Source organism: Telmatherina bonti, assembly GCF_933228915.1.
Source record: "Telmatherina bonti genome assembly, chromosome: 7".
In the NCBI taxonomy this organism is placed as follows: Eukaryota; Metazoa; Chordata; class Actinopteri; order Atheriniformes; family Telmatherinidae; genus Telmatherina; species Telmatherina bonti.
The window spans coordinates 8,116,018-8,138,073 of NC_136625.1; the positions used below are offsets into that span (position 1 = coordinate 8,116,018).

A 22,056-nucleotide genomic window follows, 5' to 3' on the forward strand; every position below is an offset into this window, starting at 1 on the left:
CCCGGGTGTACTCACTATTTTAAAGTGCAGCTTATCTCTCCAAGGTTTCCACATGGATGAAAAAAACACCTTCATCTAAATCCCTGAAAGACTGCTATGAATCATCTAAACTAATTACACCATCAACAAACTATGAATGAATAAAATTCCCCCCTAATCTCATTAAGCCAGGTTATGGGAAACTTAGTTTGCATAAATTTTCCTTTTCTGATCAGGATGTTGTTTGTCTCTTTATCATGTTGTTTCTCACATACAGGAATATAAAAGTCAGATTGTAAAGACCCCCATATTAAAAATATGTACTTTACTGCTAGCAAAACATGGAAAAATTTGTGATTGTATGTATGTAGTATTCAAACAATGACGACTCAACAACAGGCATTTTTCTAGAACACCTCTTTCTTCATTCAGCATCTGACCTGCAAAGGCACCAGAGGACAAAACCCAGGCCGCAGTACGGGTCCAGGCAGATGGCGACTTCCCTGGACGGGTACAGCTCACACTGCAGCTTGATGGAACGGCAGAAGGCACTGGTGGCTGTGTGAGACATCTGTAACACCATACAGAGAAAAAAGCCACACATTACAGGTCATAATCACAAAAAATGTACATTTAACTCATGTAAATAAAGTTTGTCGCCTCCTTTTTTGATGCAACTTTTGTGAAAGGTGTTTAAAGCAAGCAGAATAACCACACAGGTTCGTTTAGTTTTTATCTTTTCTTCTTTAAATATGAACATGATTAACTCAGACCTGTCCTGATAACACCGAGGATGATGAAGTAAAAATGCACTGATTAGCATGAGAAAACAAATAAACATGATTAGCATAACAAAAGGAGCGCAGCAATGACTGTCTGCTTTTCCTGCCTGCCTGTCGTTAATATTCCAGCACCGATTTGCTCATTAAGCACAGTGATTAATCATAATGAAGGAGCAATTTAGCTGCACATGAGAAAACATGCCGGCATTGTTTCCTCCTGCCCTGGATTTCCTCTTTTCACTGCTGATGATTAGAGGCTGTTTGGGAAAGCGTTCATTAATGATGCTTTTGTGAGGTTTTTGTATTGCGTTTATAATACAAAGTGACACGTCGACTGTCGCAGGCGCTGTCAGGAGTAATATTTAGTGGCATACGGGGCGTGAAAGAAGTGGAGCAGCAAACATTCATTTTCCAGCTGTCTGTCCACATTTCATCGGTTAGAAGTGAAGCTTCTGTGTAAAATGTGGGTTTTGGAGGATTTGTGTCACAGTTTGAGACTCCAGGTTAATCTGACATAAAGTTCCCCAAAGATTTCAGGAAACACAAACATTTCTCATAACTTGTGAACAGTTTAACAGTTTATGTGCTCAGGACGGTACCAAGTCGGCAAAACACGACTTTGTTGGAACTTTGACACCAAAGTTGGCAGAAATGGTTCAACAGCAACTTCTCACAATGGAAAATGTGAAAAACTTTTTAAAGCAGGGGTCCATAGACTCCAGCCCTCGAGGGCCGCAATCCAGCAGGTTAATGTTGTTTCCCTGCTCCAACACACTTGAATCACATAAAATAGATCAAACAGCTTATTGACAACTTCTTCACGATGACCCAATCATTTCAGCCAAGTGTGTTTTTATTTCAGCCAGGTGCGTTTTCGTTCCGTGGTATGTTTTTATTTCAGTCAGTTGTGTTGGAAAAGAATGTAAAAAAACAATGTATAGAAAGTTCTTTGTAGGTGGCGGCCATAGACTGTAAATAAAAGATGGGCGGAGCCTCCGTGACGTCACCCAAAGGTTTCTGAAGAGCTGAATTGAAGCTCATTGGGCGGTTCCTACCATCGCCATGTTGGCAGCGTCACGCATGCTCTGTCCCAGAAGATAGAAAAAAGAGCAAAGAGGTGGAGCTGAGAGGGGGGCTGTGAGTGTGTGATGGATGACTGACATCTAGCAAACTCCGACCTGCCAGTAGCTATCTGAGCTAACCCGGAGCTAACATGAGCTAATGGAAGTAAGCAAGCTAAAGCTAAGTCACGCTGTTAAACGGCTAAAAAACCGCAGTTGTTAAACATTTCTCCTTCCTGAAGCAGTATATCGGGAACCTGTCAATCAAAAGGACACGCCCCTAAATATGCAGAATTTTTAGATTAAATTACATCTTAATGGGGGGAGTTCACTCCTTTTGCAGCCTCTAGTGGATGAAGGCGGAACTGCAGTTTTATGCACTAACGCATCGGCTTTACTTTTAACCGCCAGAGGTTGCTGCTTGGTGGCAGCATATGACTGGACAGGACAGGAAAGAAAAGCTTTATTGTATTTGCACAGTGTCAGATACAATAAAACTGTAGATACGGCAAGCAGCTACTGTGCACATTAGATAAAAGAAAATGTAAATAAAAATTATTACAAAGGCACAAATATAAAATTCATGTTGTCGTTGTTGTTCCCCTTTCAGCCTGTCCCTCTGAAGCGGTCGCTACAGCGAATCATCGCTCAGGTCAAGTAGCACATGTTATACGACGGACGCCCATCCTGACGCAACCCTCCGCATTTATCCAGGCTCACAAATATAAAAGACATATAATGTCTAAAATATTTTTAAAAGAAGGGAAAAATATGAAAGATTAAAGGTTTAGGAAGACATATCTTAAATAAGGACAATCAAAGACAACGTAGTGCAAACTGCAGATGTCAGACAGTTGTTTTGTTTGCAAGGTCTTTGCTTCATTGCTCGTGTGCAGAAAATATGATCATTTATATAAACTGATTAAAAGTCAGACAATCTTTCAGTCACCACTGTTTTTCTGCTCAATGTCAACCGAAGCATAAACATCATTTCAATAATCAGACACAGAAATGCATCAGATCAGACTTTTAACTACAACTTTATCAGCATCAGGAAAAGATCATTTTCCTCTCCAGCACGTCACCACTGCGGCAAACTGAAGGTGTCAATCTGGTGAAATCTGTTTAATCTGAGTGCTACTAATAGCTGCCATTATCAGGAGGTTTATTTTCTGCCTCCTTTCCATCCTTCTGTTGAGTTCCAGTTTCCATTTTCAGCTGTGAAAGCTCACCTCTCGTCTTTTAGGGAGATAATAGATTTCAGGTGTTTTCTGTCTCTAATTAAACTTCTAACCAAGATTAGAAAATCATTTCTGATCCTGATCTCGCTCCTTTCTAAATTCTCCTGTGGTGCGTTTGAGCTTCTGGAAGCAGGAAACAAGGCGGTGCAGGCGTGGATGGATCAGACAGCGGAGGAGGAAAGGTTACGTTCAGCATCAATGGATTTACACTGAACAAAGCGCTGAGGAAAGGATGCAGGTTTGTTCCACGGTAGCAGGAATCAATAATCACTTTTATCTTTGAAATGTCAACATGTCACCTCTAACACTCGCTGTGAGACTGCAGAGGAGCTCTCGCTGTTGGGAAGTGTTTTAGTGAAAGAAAGAAACATGATGACAGAAAGAAGCCTCCCGGGCTGAACTGTTGGGATGAGAGCGTCATCCTTTCAGCAAAACTTTGCTGTCATCTGATTGGTCAAGTTGTTGGGAAGCAACACGATGCAGATGGGAAATAAGAGGGGATGCTGCACAAAAACATCACCCAGGAACTACTTTTTATATGTGTGTCGTTCCCATCAGATTCACAATCAGCTCAGATTGTCCATGAAATGATAAAATGCCTCAGTTTCAACATCTGACATGTTGTTTATCTTCTACTAGGAATAAAACATGGCCTGGTGAGATTTATAAATCACTATATTCTGTTTTTAATTTACGTCTTCTTTTATAGGGTTCTGCCTCATCCCAAATCTCCATAGACTCCCATGTTAAAAAGACCAACTTCACAGCAGAAATAAACATGTTTACTGCAGAAATGAACATGTTTACTGCAGAAATGAACATGTTTACTGCAGAAATGAACACGTTTACTGCAGAAATGAACATGTTTACTGCAGAAATAAACATGTTTACTGCAGAAATGAACATGTTTACTGCAGAAATGAACATGTTTACTGCAGAAATAAACATGTTTACTGCAGAAATGAACACGTTTACTGCAGAAATAAACATGTTTACTGCAGAAATGAACATGTTTACTGCAGAAATAAACATGTTTACTGCAGAAATAAACATGTTTACTGCAGAAATGAACATGTTTACTGCAGAAATAAACATGTTTACAGCAGAAATAAACATGTTTACTGCAGAAATGAACATGTTCACAGCAGAAATAAACATGTTTACAGCCTGATACAAAAACATTTTAGGTTTAATTTATCAGGTTTACTTTAATGACAACTGTGGAGGAGTGATTTTTTTTTTTACAACTAATTCATATAGAAGGTATTTAATCTTGAAATTCGGCATAATTGGAGGCTTTTGATTGACAGGTATCTGATATCCAGTGGCTAGAAGGCAGATTGTTGCACAACTGTGGTTTTTAGCCAGTCAACGGCGTGCTTTAGCTTTCGCCAGGGGCGATTTTGAGGAATTTTGGGTCCAATGAAAGACAAGGGCATAGATCCCACCACAAATTTTAGATTTTAGTTTTTGCTTCAATTGCTTCAAGTTAATAAAGGAATAGCTTTTTATTGGAATAATAAAGATGTAGTGCTGTGTTTAACCCTTTATGGGGCAAGTTTCCTTTCATATTCAGCATGAAACTATTTTTTTGTTTTTGTTAAAATTTCTAATTTGAATGTATTTCACTGAGTGCCATATAAAGGGTTAAATCACAGTGGAGACATCTAACTAGGTTATTTTTATAACAATAGTTTATCAGTTTATATTACTATATATATTATATGCTATATGTTATTACAACCTTTGAAAAAAATATTTATTATTTTTAATGAAGGTTTAATGATTTTCTTATACAGTTTGTACATCTTTTTGGGCCCCTATTAAGTCATGGGGCCCTTAGACTCTTCCTAACTTTCCCCCCCATATGGCGCCTCTGGCTTTAGCCTACCTACCTCTGCTAGCTGGTTAGCTCCCGTTAGCTCGGTTAGCTCTTAGCTACAGGTACTTCTGAGTCTAATGGTGTCCATCATCCACCCCAACCCTGACAGTCCTCTCAGCTCATTTTTGTTTTGTTCTGGAGTGAAAACACTGCCAACATGGCGACGGTGGGAACCGCCCACCAAGCTTCAGCCCAGCTCTTCAGAAACCGTTGTGACGCCACGGAGGCTCCGCCCACAAACACATGACCCTACAGGTCAGGATCTCTGCGTGCTGAAGATGCTTTCTGTGCTGACAGGATGCTGACCTTGATGGGGCCTTGATGACTTCAGTTACCCATAATGCAACGCAGCAGAACATCTTCACTTACGTTTGATTGAGTTTTGAGCTGCAATTGAAATAAAAGCGCTTTATCTCATAAATCCTGTTTAGTTTTATGTTTCATGTGTCCAGTGCAGGAGGACCAGGCCGGTTTTGGGTTACTTGTGTGCGAGGCATGTGTGACAGAGTGCGTTTACTTTGACTCCAGCGAGCATGCCGGTGGTGGAGACACTGAAGTCCAGGTAGGCCAGGGTGTCGGGGTTGGAGGGTTTATACAGCAGGGGGGGTTTCTTCTTTGGCAAATCATCTGAGGAGAAGACAAGGTTTAACAAACCATCGTCACACTGCAGTGCGAGCAGCAAACGTCCACATCAGCTGAGATTTTTCCTTCCAGGCTGGAATGAAAGCTTTCAGGACTGTGTGTGTATGAGTGTGTACCTGTGTCCATGACGGGAGGCCAGGTTCGGGCGTCCACGGCCGCCGATGCCTCCTTTGACCTCAGCAGCTTGGAGATGGCCTGTGTGGTCATCACACACACCGAGCGGCTCACCTGCATCATTCACACAGAGAGAGGTTCACAGTGGGAGAGACTATGTTAATGTGGACTGGTGAACCTTGAGATCTGCTGCAGCTGCGACCTCCAGCTTCACTTTTTATTTACACACTGCTGGTTATTTCCCAGATTCTACACAACGCTGTTCGCCTGACAAACAACTGTGTGTTGCTGTTTTCAGTTAAATCTCAACTCGTCTCAGTTTTGTGTCCCAAATAGGAGAAAGTGGATTTTTTTGTGGCAGTTTGCATCTTAAAGATAAAAAAAAAAAGTGATTTTTTTTTTTATGCCCGACGAGACAGATCTAGTGGATTCGTGACATATTTCTCCTCACACTGGACTCAAAGCAGCTTCGTCACTGTTAACCGATGGTGCAAACACAGACTTAAGATGAGGTAAAAGACCGTCGGTGTTCAGGTTTACCTCTACGATCATCTTGACGGTGGGCAGCGTCGTGGCGATGTTCTGTGGGTGAGGCGGCCGCACCGTGATTGGCACGCAGCCGGCGTAAAGGCAGCCGTAAAATGCAGCGATGAGGTCGATACCTGGAGGAGGAGGAGGAGGGGACAAAGTTCAAGGAAAGGATGTGAAGGAGGAGGTGAGATAGCAGGGCAATAATTGAGGAGAAACAGAAGGGATGAAAGCAGGATTTGGAGGTTAATTATCGAGCGGATGACTCTGGTGGCTTTAATCGATTGATGCTTTATGCAATCTGCTCGTGTCTGAGTTTGTCCTGTTGTTGCCATGATGGACACGAGGCCTCGTGTCTCAGAGAAATTACAATTCTCTCCATTACTTTTCCCTGCAGTGCTTCTTTCCATCCAGCTTAGTGCCTTTGTTTTGTCCTTTCTAATTAAAAGCAGTTTGTCCTTGTTTACAACCAACTTTACCAGGAACACAGTACGCTCATTTCCATCTTTCTGTTGATGAAACTTTGCTTATTTCACATTTTTCCACAGTTCATCATGTCTGCAACAAGGTGCATCAAGGTGCCCCGCCCTAAAACACCTGCTTTCTTCTGATTGGTCGGTTTCTGGAAGCCGGCTGACTGACAGCAACCTGCAAACTGGTAAGGTGACCAGAAAGGCACCATCAAATAAAATTATTATGCTGAGTCCTCATAAAGACTCTTTTTTTTTTAAAGTTTACATCAGTTCATTGAATAAATATAACATTTTAAAAGTTTATTTGACAACTGGGACACATTTTCCTGAACCCTTTCATGCATCGTGTCCATTACTGTTTAAAGACTCTTTACGAATGTGGATGGTTTGTTATCAAGTTACTGACTTCAGTCAACATTAGCAAGTAAATACACTGATACTCACTGAAGAATAAATAAATAGATATATCATTAAAAAAAAATACATATAGAGTTCTGTATATTGATACATTTTGGAGGCATGGAGCAAGCAGCGTGCATCTTACTGTGAAACTGAAGGTTAATCGATATCAAACATTAAAATAAAGAAAGAATAATGATATTTAACCACATATAGTATCACATTTATCCTAATGTGATATCACTGATACTTTAGTTCCAGCTCCTTTCCTCTCAGCTGAAGCTGAAAGGATGTTTGCATCTGTCTAAGCAGGTGTCCAAAGTTGGTCCTCAGTCTTGCAGGTTTTCAGTGTATCCCTGCTCCAACACACCTGACTCAAATTAAATGAATCAAACAGCCTTCGAAGTTCTGCACAAAGACTCATTACCCTGAGTCAAATATGTTGAAGCAGGGAAACACTGAAAATCCACAGGACTGCAGTGAGGACCAGAGCTGGACATCCCTGGTGTAAAGTTATAATCCATCACAATGTGGAGCAGCCACACGTTGGTGCTCCGCCCCACCTCTGGTGTTTTCATGTTGTACAGTCACATGACACAGCTGGTAAATAACACAGCAAACAGGCCAGCAGCATATTACACCACCAACTGGGAAGTAGCGTGGATCAGGCTGTCAGGTGGGAGGACTGGCCTTCAGCATCCTCTAAATGTGCGATGTGAAAACTGTTCGAGTTTTCAGAAAGAAGGAGTATAAAGTGGTTTTTGGTGAATTAATTTCACCATCATGAAAACTTGTCTGCATGCTGAAAAACCAGCTTATTATCCCTGGAAAAGCCAAATGGAGATTTTTAATACGACATTAATAGTAACTTTACAGATTCCTCCTGGCAGCCATATCGGCAGGTATTGATATGGGTATCAATGGGTCCTTTATTTATCTAGTATCAGATCAAAACCAGATCCTGCTCACCTGGAGGGTAGACCAGGGCGACGTGGTCTCCGTCCTGCAGGTGGCCCCGTTCAGCCAGCATGCCGGCGATCTTCTCTGCTCTCTTATGCAACTGAACACAAGTAAGTGAGCTGGCTATCGTACCCTGGAGTAAACACACACACACACACACACACACACGATCAGATGATTGACAGATTCAATCAGCACTGTGCATCAGCAGATGTCATGTCATATTTTCCATCTCTGCATCTCCAAGCTGAACAGCTGTAGACAAACCGGAGCATCATATTCCTATTATGGAAAAGAAGCTAATGGTCATTTTTATTTAGTCTGACACAACCTCGTTCACAATTTGCCTCATGATACCAATTTCTGGCAGAAAGAAATGGGTTTATGGTTTGTTTAACTACATGTTTATTAATTCAATCAGTGATTTCATTTTATTTTTCATGATGCAATACATTCAGGTGGTAAAAACTGCCCACTAAATAACAAATAAACATGTATAGATATGTGTGTGTGTGTAGTGAGGTTTTACCCTGGAGTTAAGAAGCGTGTACAGGACGTGGTCTGGAGTGGTCTGCGCTCTCCACTGTAACACCTCGGACAGGAAGAGGAACTGGAAAACACAAACAACAACAGTGATTATTATACTGATTATGCTGCATAATTAAAACAGCAGAAATTAGAGGAAGGATTTGTTCCTCTCGTGTTAATAGACTATTTAAATTAAGCTTTTTATTTACAACCCACATAATGACAGAAAAAAATGAGTGAAAATTTAATAAAGTATTTTAATTAGAGATTAATTAGAGAATAATGTATCCATGGTAACAACGGAGGCTGGTTGAGTGTATTTTTCTACATGCTGAAACACTTCATAATTAGATGGAAAAATCCAACACACTCATGTAGAGTGAAAGTCCAGTGAATACAGACATGATCCTTGGAACAGTAAAACTTGGATGCAGGATGCAGAATATTAGACTGAAACTGGATTATTTGAGTCACAGCATCACATCACAGCTGTGTTTTGCTCTACAGGACACTGTCATGCTAGCAACTGGATAGCAACACTCTGGAATTCACAGCATCAGAGGAAAAGAAAAGAGACAGAGAGAAGTGGAAACTGGACTGACTTTCATTGGTAGGAGGGAGCTCAGAGAAGAGACAGGATGCAAAACGGATGCTGAATTAGCGAGTCTGACAACGTTGGGTAATAAGGGCTGTGGAGGTGCAGTGTGTTAGCTTTACTGACATCTAGTGGTAAACATGTTTTAATCTGTGAACTTCAACACTGTGTACATGTCTACTGTCTTCTTCTATGACACTTTTAAAGTGCACCTCTTCATCCCAAACGGCGCTCTAGCTTCTATCAAACAAAGCTGGAAGTGCAGATTTAAAGCTCAGAAGGACAAGTTGATAAAATGGCTTATTATAAGAGAATAAATTTATTTTAATATGCAATTGGAAACCAAAAGAAACATTTTTTTAGGACATTTTTTGTCATGGAAGTTTTAATGTAACGCAGCAAGTACATCAAGACTTTTCTGACATTTAAGGTTTTAATGTTGATAGCTGGTTTACAGCATTAAAGATAAATAAAACCTTCTCTTTATGATTAATTCACAAATACATAATTGTGTATAAACAAATGTAGGAGTAGATAAACCTGTGATTTGCTATAATAGCAGCTCCTCTTAAGTCTCAACCAGAATGAAACTGGGTATTGGACCGACTTTCTTTTCTCCTTTACATCTGAGCGATCACTTTAAAATAAAACCACAGTGAAGATATTTCCTCGTTTCGGGCCAGAACCTCTGTTGGCTTTAACAGGCAACACAACGTTGGAGCTTTGCTCAAGAACCGACTGAATACTGATGAAGCATCCTGATAAAATGTAGATATTGCAGCTCGGTGACCGGGAGCGTGTTGGGAAATTAAGGGGACCCACTTAATTTAGCAGAAAGGGAAAAAAGATCAGACCATGAAAACGAGGGAAGCTAACAGGACTTCACACTCCACAACAGCCGGTGCAGAACAGAGCGGGTTGGAAATTAGAGAAGGGATAACAAATCATGTTTCTGCTCTCATGAATTTTTCAAGATTCGCTACAGGGTGTAACTCATGCGTGTTATGTTTTGTTCCGCCACAGAAAGTCTGTTTTACTTGTGTGTTTGTGCCACCAGCCGCTCCAGTGACAGATGAGTTGTTACTGCAAACCAAACAGACCTCAGCTCTGCGCAGAGTTTGTCACGTCTGAGAGGGTGCGTCTGATTTGTGCTCCAACTGGGACCAGAGGTTCAGATGTAGTACACACCACCAGAGCAGCAGTGTGTTACGTTTTGCTTCTGATCAACAAAGCTGACAGATTGTAGCTTGCAAGCTCTTAGTCAGGAGGGAAACAAAGGCCTTAAACCTGGAATAACATCAAACAACAGTACAGTGTGTAATATAATAAAGATTGCTTTGTGCGTACCAAGCTTGGATTTCCCAAACAAATCACGTTTTCCATAAAAAAAACGTTTTCCTTTGTCAAAAACTTGTTAAATCCAGATCAAAGTTTGGCCATGGCTCACCTCTGCTAAAAATCTGGTAAATCCAGCCAATACAACGACAAAAAACCAGCGCAAACCTCTTTGGTGACGTTAATAAAGTCATTAAACACATTTAGAATGCAAGTCAACCTGCTAGCATCAGATGTTGGGATGATTTGATCAACAGAGGCAGGAAAATTATTCATCCATGATCAAACTTGCATAATCTTTTATTCATGTTTTCTTTTGCAATGACATATTGTGTGAAAAAAAATCTGCAGACACACAGTAAGATGTGGAACAAAGTTGTTTTTTTTCTTTCTAATTTAGCTAATGCAGGGAAAACCACTGGTCAGAATCCACAGTCTCCCACTGGAGACAACAGACTCAGAAGTTGTCGCCGGTCCATCCGCCATTAAACCAGGAGGATCTGCTGTAGTCTGCACATGGTTTTAAGATAATCTAGTATTGTAAAGTAACCTGACAAAGCTTCCAAACCTGACTTGTTGTGACACCACACTGACATTTATTTGGGCTGTGATGATACCCTTTCATCCCGATTCAATTGGGTGCTGATTCAATTTAAATTGCGATTTTCACTATTCTTCCATATGGCTGATTTTTGCAGAATAAAACAAAAAAATGTACAAAAAATGTAAATGGAAAAATGGAAAATTGTCAAGCAAAAAGTTCAGATATTTGAATTTTCGATTAGATTTTCCCATCCCTACTATTTATGTACAACCCCAGAGCAATAGTTGCTCTGTAAGTATCCTGAGGCCAAAAAAACTTTTGTGTGGCAGTTTTGTTTCATTTTATAGCACCAGGTCAAACAAAGTCTCTACCTTGTTGAATCTATGACACTACAAAGTGGGTAAAACCCAGAACCAGTAAGGTGGATCTGACAAAGAGGAGATGAGTGTATATTTAACGTCCACTGACCCTGTTGTGTATTTGAAATCAATTACCCGACTTTTCCTCGAGTGTCTAACATAATCTGTCACCACGATAATCCTTCAGTTAACTTAACTAACTGTATTTTGCAGGATATGTTTCAACAGTGTATAAAACCCACAGTGTCGCTCCGATGAAAACATCTCTCAGCTCGTCTCAGGCTGAACTTCCTGTTTCCCAGTTTAAACTGGCGAAGCCGACCCGCAGAGTCTGGCTGAAGAGTGACGCCCTCATCCACTCGTCACCACCAGCACAAACTTCCACACAGCTAATTAAAGTCTGCCTCTCCCAGTTCCCACAGATTCCTTCCACCAATATTAACATCTACTGTTCAGTAGACTGTTCACTGGTGACGCTAAACGCCTCGCAGCGTCTCAAGGGAAAAGGCCACTGTTTCCAAAAATGTATTTCAGCGTCAACTTTCTTCATCTGGAGGACTGGAAGGACTAAACATGTAGAAACTGGTGGACATATCAGGTTTAACCACTAGGAGGATCAGATTTAACGTGGTAAAAGTGGTTCTGTTGTGAGGAGATGCAGTGGCCTCTAGTTAAACCAGAAGAGCTTGATCGAAGATAAAAGCAAATGGGACCTGGCTGCAGATAAAACCTGCGTTATCTGGAAGAGAGAGGACTGGCGTGTTAAACATCAACACAGAGACTCTCTGTGTGCCTGCAGGCGGGCTGTATGCCAGTAAAATCCAGGCCGGGGATGGAAACATGCTGCTGTTTAGTAGTTTTATCACTTTCTGAGAGTGGTTTTGAATTCACATGTTAATTAACTGAAGTCTGCAGCTCAGTGGTATCTGATATCATGATTGTTTTGATGAAACCCAACACAGTCACCACCTGCTGGTTCTGTTTGCGTAGAGGAGCTTCAGCATCACATCTGTGGTTGACTGGTAGCAGAAATACCTGAATTAGAGCAGGTTGTAAAGGCACATTGTGGCTCGAAAGGAGATATTTGAAGACATTTGGCTTCACGGTGTGTTTAGACAGCTGGAGGAACAGATCAATAATCCTTCAATGAGCAAGATGGTTCCTCTGTTAGCTTATACAAATTTCATGGTTTAATCTTTTCCAATAAACTTCTTTCATACACCTCCTCACAACAGAGAGGGGGAAGAAAGTTTTTGTTATTTTTACGTTTGTTAGCTTAAACATTGCTTTGAATGTTTCCGCCCATAGATTTCTCTGCAGTATTAAACTCCGGCCACGTTCACACCAGCCGCTTTGATTCACATCCACGTCTCAGAAATCAGGAATTTGGATCAAAGCAGACTTGGCTGGCCTACGAGTCGCAGTCCTCTACAAGCGGACCAAATGCAGGAAGCGGACTGGAAAACACAGTGAATTCCTGCTTCAGCGTTTGGCGGCTCTGAACTGTAGAAATGTCTCACGGTCAGACATGTTTAGCTGTTACGGTTTCTAGCTGGTGCTAGAACTATAAAGTTCTGCATCAACCAACAGATGAACCAGTCTTCTTCTTCGTCACTGTGTGCCTCTTCAGTATTTCTTGATTCACCGCCCCCTCTGGTGGAAAGTGGAATATATTATTTAAAAGGTTTGATTGGTTTGCCCCAACCTGAACCAAATCACCAATCAGACCGAGGCTAGCAGACTGTCCTGGTGTGAATGCAGCCTTAAAAACCATGAAAGAAAGGCAGAGTCCCACTCTGCTGTGCCTCAGCTCTGCCTCCAAAGCCTGAACCCTGCATTGAAGACCGTACCGTGCATGAAGGCAGATCATCGTAATGGCCAACATCCTTATTGGCTCTGATTGCCTGAAACTAATCATATGACTTTTGCAGACTTGCAGTGAATGACTTGGTTAAACAAACCAAAATGGCTGAAACTGCATGAAAGATGTGAAGTACTGACTTTGTTCATGTGCCTTTTAGGCTTCAAACTGCAGAAATACCAGTTCAGTTCAGCCTCCTGACGTCTATTCAAAGCCTCAGATGAGCTTCTACGTGGGGAAGCAGTGAAAGCATGGAAAGCTAGAGCTTCTCCATGTGTGGAAATATGCAAACAGCTGGTTCTGATGGCTTATATAACAAATCCTGCATTATTTTTGCTCCTGGAAGCAGTAATGTTGCTGTTTTTAAAGTGTAGTTGCTACGTGTGGAAACATAAACAAACTGGGACTATGACGCCCTTGATTCTTTGTAGTAATGCAGTCGTCATCGCTGTAAAAATCGCTATGACAACAGCTAACCATTGAGTGGTTCCATCTAATATTCGGGTCCATACTTCTTACCAGTCGGTGGTGGGTGGTAGTGGTAATGCACCAAACTGTACAGCCAGAAAACAATAATAATAAGTTGCATCTATGTAATGTCTGACTGGGACCACGATAGAGGCCTTTTCCACAGGAATTTTCCAAATACATCATTTTTTCTTTAGAAAGTAACGATATCGGATCGGTATCACCGATATTGCTTGAAATTTACTCATATAAAAACTGGGATCACACATCACCAGTTAAAACCTTAAAGAATCGGATCACTGCGAACTCTGACATGCTTTTCAAGCCACTTTTCTAAACTTTTCCAAATCCTTTTTCACAAGGAACTCTGAACCTCTATCAGTATCAGCTATTTTAGCTTTGAGAACAACCTAAAACAACTCAAAGTTGACATTTTCCAACGATTGAGAACACGTTTTCCATCAGCAACTGGCTGTTTTCCGTCAGGCGCAGCTGTCCAGGAGGTGAGGACCAGCAGACCTCTGTTCTCTGAGGCTGAGCTGGTTCCAACAAGTCACTTTAGTTCTCAGTCAAACTTCTCCAGATAAATAAATATGAATAAAAGAGGAATCAGTGAAAACCCTGTAATCACAGCGTTTAGGAACACAGACAAACATTTCAGCAAAGCTTTTACAGTTGCATCTGTCACCGTGTGAAGACAAGCTCATCCACACCGAGGGTTTGGTTTTCACAGAGAAGGATGAGTGATGGATGATGTGTGGATGTGCAGGAGACAACCAGTGAATGCAATGATGATGATGATGATGAAGCAATGTGAACACATGAGAAAGCAGATTACATTCTCATCCTACTTTTAGCTCCAGCTTACTGTATTCTTCCTGCACAACGCACTGAAAATGAGTCAGTATAGCTGTTGGGGAGAAGGAATAAAATAAGCAGAGGGTGAGTTTTCACATGAAAATTAATATTAAGAGTGAGTTGCAACAAAGATTAATCTTTAAACTGGATTTAATTATGTGCAAACTTTAATTAATGCTGCGCCAAATGACATTAAATAAGGGACAATTAAATTAAAACCTTAGTTAAATTTAATCTGCTCGGAAACTCATGTTTAAATTTTAATGAACTTTCGCCTTTTTCCAATGAAATGGGTCAAATTATGAATTCCACAGAAAAAGCCAAGAGGCAGACTCAGATGAGTTTTATGATGCTGCTAAAATTGACCAGAACAGCCTTTTAATAAGAGAAATTTAGTTTGCACATTTATTTTCACTCCGATGGACAGATAAGGAAAAATATCAAATAAAGATCCACAAAATCAAATAAAATAATTATAAACTATCTGAATAAAGTCAAATAAAGATCATAAAAAAATAATTAGATTTGAATAAAGTCAAATAAAAAGGATTATATTAAACTGGAATAAAACAGTTTAAATTAGAAAAAATAGAATACAAATAAAAATACTAAATTAAATTGGGATAAAATAAAACAATTATAAAACATCTGAATAAAGTAAAATGAAGAACATAAAAAATAATTTGATTTGAATAAAATAAAATAAAAATTAAATTAAATTGGAATAAAATCAAACAGATTAAATTAGAATAAAATCAAATAAAAAAAAAAAAAAAATTAAATTGGGATAAAATAAAACCAAAAAAGGAGCCAGTAATAGTAATGAAAATGTGTCTTACTGGGTGCTAAATCAGGCACTTTGCTTGGGGATTCACCAGTACACTAACACATGAGTAATGAATGAGTTGTTTCGAGTTTCAGGGACGAAGAGTTAATTAAGACCAACTGATGAAGCTTATTTATGAACTAACTATGATGTTCCTCCCAGTTGAATGTCCAGTACCTCCTAATGATCTACTGAATGGGAACTATTCATTAAAAGCTAATTATCCAACCCTGTCTTCCCACTTATTACTGATTTATGTGAACTAGTTTACATTTAGGTTTTAAGTCTATAAACAAAGTTTTTCACAAGCAGTAAAGTAAAAATTAAAAAGAAGCTTAGATGTGAGAGCTTAAACCTGCTTTTCAGTCTCACCGGGTGGACGAGCATGTTTCTGGACTGAAACACGAACAGATGAAGCCAAAATGTTTCCGTGCAGAAAGAGGTTGTTATTATTTCGGGGCCTGTCTGTTCTCATCAGGCTCTGTGAAGTCTGGGTCCCTGCAGGGCTCCTGTTGCTTTAACTGATGACATTTTCAACATGAAAGACGAGAGGAAAATCTCTTCTGTCAGCAACACACTCCACATAGTGCTCTTCATACTTTCTTTTCTTTTGTTATGCATTTGTGTGTATTTTTAGACCTATAGAAGCTCGTTTTTTCTTAATGTTGAATGAAGAAAACAAGTCAAATGTTACAACGATGTATTACCAGCAAACATCAGATTTGGCTTTTGTTGAAAAATCCCTTTTCAACCATTAAAATAAGCTGATCGCATAAAGTACATTTAAATACATTTTTTGCTCCAATGGAAGGAAAAAAAGACAAAAAATGACAAAACTACGTTTCATTTAAGTTCCAACTTTTAAAAAGGAGGCAAAATATCGAAAGTCCTGCTGGAAAAAGAGCAATTTGCTATTAGAGAAGTTCATGCCAGGATTCCTGAGTGTTCAGAAGTAAAGAGATCACTATCCTGGTGGCTTTCAAATATTTCAGCTTACAAAATCTCAGACAGGATTTTAAAGGAACACAACTTTTCAGACTTTTCAGGCGAAAATGATTCAGGATCTGTCCTGCATCCGGTCTCTTCTCTGAGCTCTCTGAAGGGGGTAAAAGTCAGTCCAATGTTTACTTTGTCCTAACTCTCGGTCCGTCTGTTTGTCTTTTTCCTTTTCTTGCTTCTTTCTGACATTGTTTTCTGGGGTTTCTTCACTGAATCAGCCTTTTCTCACAGTGTTGATATCCAGTTGCTAGCATGCCTTTGTGTTTCCATGAAGCAAAACGCTGCTGCACGAAGAAATCTTTTTTCATCTCTCATCCCCAATGTAAACTTTTTTTTTTTTTTTTTTTTTTAAAGCTATAGTACCTTCTTTTGTATGATCTGGGACTGTCCGCCGGTGTCAGTTTTCTGAAGAATGGTTGCTTCTAGTCTTTGAACTGTTTGGCCTTGTTCTTCCTTTATCACCGACTGTTTTCATTCTTAATAACCTGGCTTCTGGCCGTATCGTTGTCCAATAGCTGTGCCGTGCTAGCGGGGTTCATGGCAGCCAAGAAACTGGAAGCCACACGACGGAAGCCCCCATATGCTCGCTCTCTCTTTGGGTTTGGTACTTTATGTATTCAGACATCGTATACTTAGAACTATCCACAGCTTGTGTACACGGAGCACAAGAATCAACTATTCAGATGTGGAATACTCTCTTTGTGAAACTTAAAAATCTATTTGGTTAAAAGTCACCAAAGCTGCTATGTTATTTTGTCTGAGGTAAGGGTTGGGATGGAGGGTTGACAGTGTTTATTTACTTGTTTCTTGTTATTATTTATTCTGATTATTTATATTATGTGACGCTCTGGGCGTAAAAAAAAAAAAATTGTCCTGGTTTTTCAGCCTCAGGATGCTGCAGGAATGAAAATAGTGAATATCAGAGCTATCAAAGTGAATCAGACACATGGAGACTTCAGATCAAAATCTTTTATAATGTTGTTTTAAAATACGTTTAGCAAAAGTTGGACAATTGCACCGGAAACTATTGGGTACAACTTTAATATATTCTTCTAAATCTCCATTAAAAAACTGATCCCTAACCCTCATTTATTCCGTTTTTGCTGAACAGTCTTCACCAAATGCTGCTGCATATTTTGAATTTCAGTCTTTTTAAAAACCTTATTAAGGTTTAAATCTAGAAAGTCCAACAGAAGCTGCTTTGCAGGTTGGAGAAGAGTCCTAAAGACAAGCCAGCTGAGTTGCTGGCAACCCAAAAGGTCCTGAAAACACTTCAGTTCCCACTTTATGAACATACTTCTGTTCCAATAGAGGTGTCTTGGAGGAAGCTCTTGGTGCCTAAACTGGTTCCAACCAAAGGGTGGGTCTCAGAACTGGCCTTCCAGTAATGCCAGAGGGGTTGAGCAGTAACGTAGGATAGGATATGCTTTTATTATTATTTCTTATTTACAATGAAATGGAAGTGCTGATCAGTTTAAAGTGCGTGGTCATACCATGTAAAAACAAGAGTAACAAAAAAGTAAGTTTACTAGATAAATTAAATCATTTAAAATGAGATAGTGCAACCTAAACCACCCTACAGTTATGATTGTGGAATAAAAACTGCTTTTCAGCCTGTTTGTTCATGCTGTGATGGTTCTGTATCGTCATCCTGATGGTAAATGTAGATCTGAGCCACGAAAGATGAAAGATGCCGCTAATCCACCGTGGTTTTTTATGATTGCGTCCAATAATGCAACAATAAATCGGGTTGTGTGAGACGAATCCTGAGGACGTCCTCATTCCCGAAGGGGTCAAATCAGAGTCGCACTTTAAAATGTAAATCATCTTTCACTCTTAAATGTTTCTGTTCCCTCTGACATCCACAATGTTAATTCAGTCTGGTTGTGTTACTCTTTCAGGCTTTAACTGCAAAAAAAAAACATGATCAACACTGGGAATTTGTCAAAATGACATTTTAACTTATTTAAATTTAATTTTTTTCTTTCTTTTATATCATAATTTGGTTCTATTTTGGTTTTAAAAGCTGCTATTGATTACGTATTTGCAGGATGAAGACTCATGAACGATGACACCTAAATGATTATTTTCCACTTTCCAATAATAACTGATTAACTTCACCAGTAAAATTCTTTTACATTAACGTTATTAGAATAAGAGTTTACAGTGAACTTGTGAAAATCTGAAGTATAAAACACACAAACAGGCTTTCTGATGCTACATCTGTCCTGTAACTTCTACGTGTGAGATGCAAACAGTTTTTACAGTTTTATACAATAAGCAACTTCTTTCTGATGCAACTTACTTAAAAACAATCAGACCCAAACACACCGGCGGGACGAGGCAGAAACGGGTTAAAGACACACACGCACACACACACACACACACACACACACGACGGCTAAAAGCTGACGACGACACGTTAATCTGAAAATGCGAACTTCAGCTCGATAAAGAAGAGATCCAGGTGAAAAATGATGGCAGGGAGATTTGGAGGAGTGAAACATGAAATGAAGCCAAACGCCTCATTTCATACGAGTGTGTGTGTGTGTGTGTGTTATGTTAATGATGATGGTGAAAACCAGCAAACCCCTCCTCACACACACCTTCCTTGCCTGGTCATTGTCTTCGATCTGACCGAGATCCCTGCCGCTGGCCTGAGCGATCCTCTTCCCCGACACCAGATTCCCAACCATCACAGACGCTGGACCGATCTCTGGAGGAAGAGGATGGAGGAAGAGTGAGGAGGACGACAAGACGCAATCTCAGATCGATCACTGATAATCTGTAGTTTCTCTCAAGTTTTATGATTTATTATGAGCTTTTGCTAAAACTTCACACTGATAAATCTGGCTGATTTTCATCATATTACTCTCTGCTGTTGTAAAGTTTGAATTATTTAACATTAAAGGTGTAGTCTGCACGTTTTACTGACATCTAGTGGTAAATACGGGCATTGCAATGACAAGTTGTGAATGGATGGTGGCCTTAACAGGCCAAACTTCAACATAAACATGTTTCCAGGCGAGAAGTGCAGAAACTACTTTTGGTAACTACTTTGGTGCTTTTTGAGACATTACTTATACTAAACAATCCTCCAGCACCTAGCAAACAAAGCAGGATGTAGTATAATACTTAAAGTAGCTGTGTTTCCATCACAGTTTTTATCATTAAAGTCCTTCACCTGGACTGGTCAGGTGCACTGGTCCCACCAAGAAAAACGTTGCACTCAAAAACTTTATGTCCCATCTGCCCTGCAGAGCTCTGAAAACAATCGTGACATCTGAAGATGTGATATGTAATTGTAATAAAGTCTGACTGCTTATTGGTAATCAGTTTTTTATCTCAGAAATTAATCAATATTTTTATATTTTTGATGCTTTTTATAATTTGATACGAACGGAAGTGATTGTGTTAAATCAGCATGTGATGGACTCATAACGTCGCTGCACAATTTCAGAATTAAGATAATATCCTATTGTAATAAAAAAATTGTGATTTAAAACCCCGCAAATCAGGATTTGATTAGTCCTTGTTAGGTTTCCATAGAAACAAAGCAGTGCAACACGACGGAGGGACAAAAGGGGAAATGACTGACGAGGCTCGTTGATAAACGGTCAGTTCGGACAGTTAAGCCGAAACACCTGCGACAACCACAAGTAAACAAAATAACTTCAAGAGGACAATAAAAGAATAATTTACTAAAAGCTGGAAGTTCCGAAGGTTCTGGTGTGGAAAGTCTTCCACATGGAAGCTCTTCTCAGTTCCAGTTTAGCTAACTGGTGATGTGATGGTGACCAGGTTACGTTTCTCTACATTCTGCACGACGTTTAGAAACCGATTAACTATTTATTCCATTTACCGCCCACTTCCTCCCCCGATCAGCCACCTCCATTAAACCGAGCCAGCGTTGAGTTGTATGTTATCAGCTGTGTGATTTAAGTTTATTTTATTGTCACATTAAAACAAAACAACTTTATCTCCCTCCATCTCTGCGTTTTGCTCTATCTCCGGGTTTCCACGGCGTACCTGGCTGCTTCTGCCGCGGTTTCGGCAGGTTGGTGACGCAGGTGTGTGGACACATGAGCACGTTGCAGGGGTGCAGCGACCCCTCCAGGAAGAGCTGCTTGGTCTCTGACAGGTGGATGCCCCCCAGCGGGGTCTTGGGCAGCGTGTTGGAGGGCACCAGAGCCAGGCAGTACACCCCCACCTGGTGGATGCTGTCTATCGCCTGGAGAGAAACAGAAAGTCTTAGTGTTCAGCCCGCATCGCATCCCTCAGACTGTCTGTAAGCAGGCGGACGAAATGGAAAAACAAGCGTACTGGATCTGTGATGGTTATGGAAGAAAGAGAACTGGTTTTTATTTTAAGCCGTTAAAAGTCCAGACAGCTTTTATTGCTCCGCCACAGTCGCCACATCAGCTTAGACAGATCTGAAGTTCAGACTCAGATTTTATCTGTTCGGCAGCGTTACAGCAGCACTTACAGCGCCTGCGCGCGCGTGTGTGTGTGTGTGTGTGTGTGTGTGTGTGTGTGTGTGTGTTTCAGCCTGAAGAGGTGAACTGTGGTGAGAAAGAATGTGAGATCTGTTTTGCTGCTTGATGGTAAAATGTGTCTGTGGAGGGTTTGTGGTTCAGAACCAGTCTGGGTTTGTTCAGAAACGCCTCTGCTGTCGATGAATCCTGTAAAATACGGAGAACAACTCGGGACTCCGTCACTTCTGGACCCCGACAGAGTCTCTAAACCCCGCCGGACGGATCGTTTAAAACATCTTACTGCCGTTTGGTTTTCACACTGATGTGCAAACAGAATGGCAATAAGCCGCTTTACTCTTCATCCCAGTCTGAATCTTCCTGATCCAGGCGTTCTCCAGGACCTTTAAAGGACTTTCCAAAACTCTTCTTTAGATGTTTCCACAGTTTGTTCCAGGTTCCGGGAGGACCATCCGTCCATCAGACCTGATCTTCAGTCCAGCTCTTGTGACAAACCTCAGCCTTCATGTTTCTCCATGTTTCCATGGAGACCATTTCTGATGAGGCTTCGGCCAACAGGAGGCTGATCCTGGTTCGGGTCTCTAATGGATTTCAGATCCTGTTCTCTTCTTCTTTGGTCTCCCACGTGTCCAGTTTCTGCCACCTCGCTGAGGCACGCCAAGTTTCCAGCGAGGAACCCATTTTCTGAGTCAAACTGTGTTTTTCTGACCTTTTCTCCTACAGAAATCTACAGAAACGGGAACAAATAGCACCGCTGAGACGGGCCGAGTCGACAAGGAAAAGAGTTTAAAGATCCAGTGTGAAACTGGTTCTTTACCAGCGGTTCCTGTTCAGTGTGGTGGCGGTTTAATTCCATAAATCCTGACTTCTGCTGCGTTTCCGCAGCCTGCAGTCGTACCTTTACCCCGTCGTACGAGACTAAGGTGACCAGATCTTCTCCTACCAAATGTGGGACAATGTGAAATTCCACGCTGCCATGACAACGTTTTAAAAAAATTAACTTTTTATTCTGCTGTTTGGTAATAAAATAACCAAACATCAGAAATCTGTGATTATAAAGCCTCCCTCTGAGTAGCGCGTTTTTTGTGACTCGGATTTTTGTGCCGTTTCACGTCATATTCTCCGCCGT

The 22,056-nt window shown here is 40.5% G+C and overlaps 1 protein-coding gene across 5 annotated transcripts in view; it reads right to left on the reverse strand.

Annotated features, from left to right (window-relative positions):
* LOC306758158 (disco-interacting protein 2 homolog C) overlaps positions 1-22,056 on the reverse strand; it is a 247,177-nt gene that overhangs the window by 13,538 nt on the left and 211,583 nt on the right. For 3 of the 5 annotated variants that reach the window (XM_079243380.1, XM_079243378.1, XM_079243382.1), the window contains exons 22-29: positions 20,464-20,665; positions 19,041-19,150; positions 8,591-8,671; positions 8,071-8,194; positions 6,242-6,363; positions 5,704-5,815; positions 5,463-5,572; positions 420-550 (exon numbers count right to left, since the gene is read on the reverse strand). In XM_079243380.1, the coding sequence (XP_079099506.1) occupies positions 420-550; positions 5,463-5,572; positions 5,704-5,815; positions 6,242-6,363; positions 8,071-8,194; positions 8,591-8,671; positions 19,041-19,150; positions 20,464-20,665 (992 nt within the window). The remainder of the gene's footprint in view (positions 1-419; positions 551-5,462; positions 5,573-5,703; positions 5,816-6,241; positions 6,364-8,070; positions 8,195-8,590; positions 8,672-19,040; positions 19,151-20,463; positions 20,666-22,056) is intronic. The other 2 variants (XM_079243381.1, XM_079243379.1) reach the window with 1 other exon arrangement.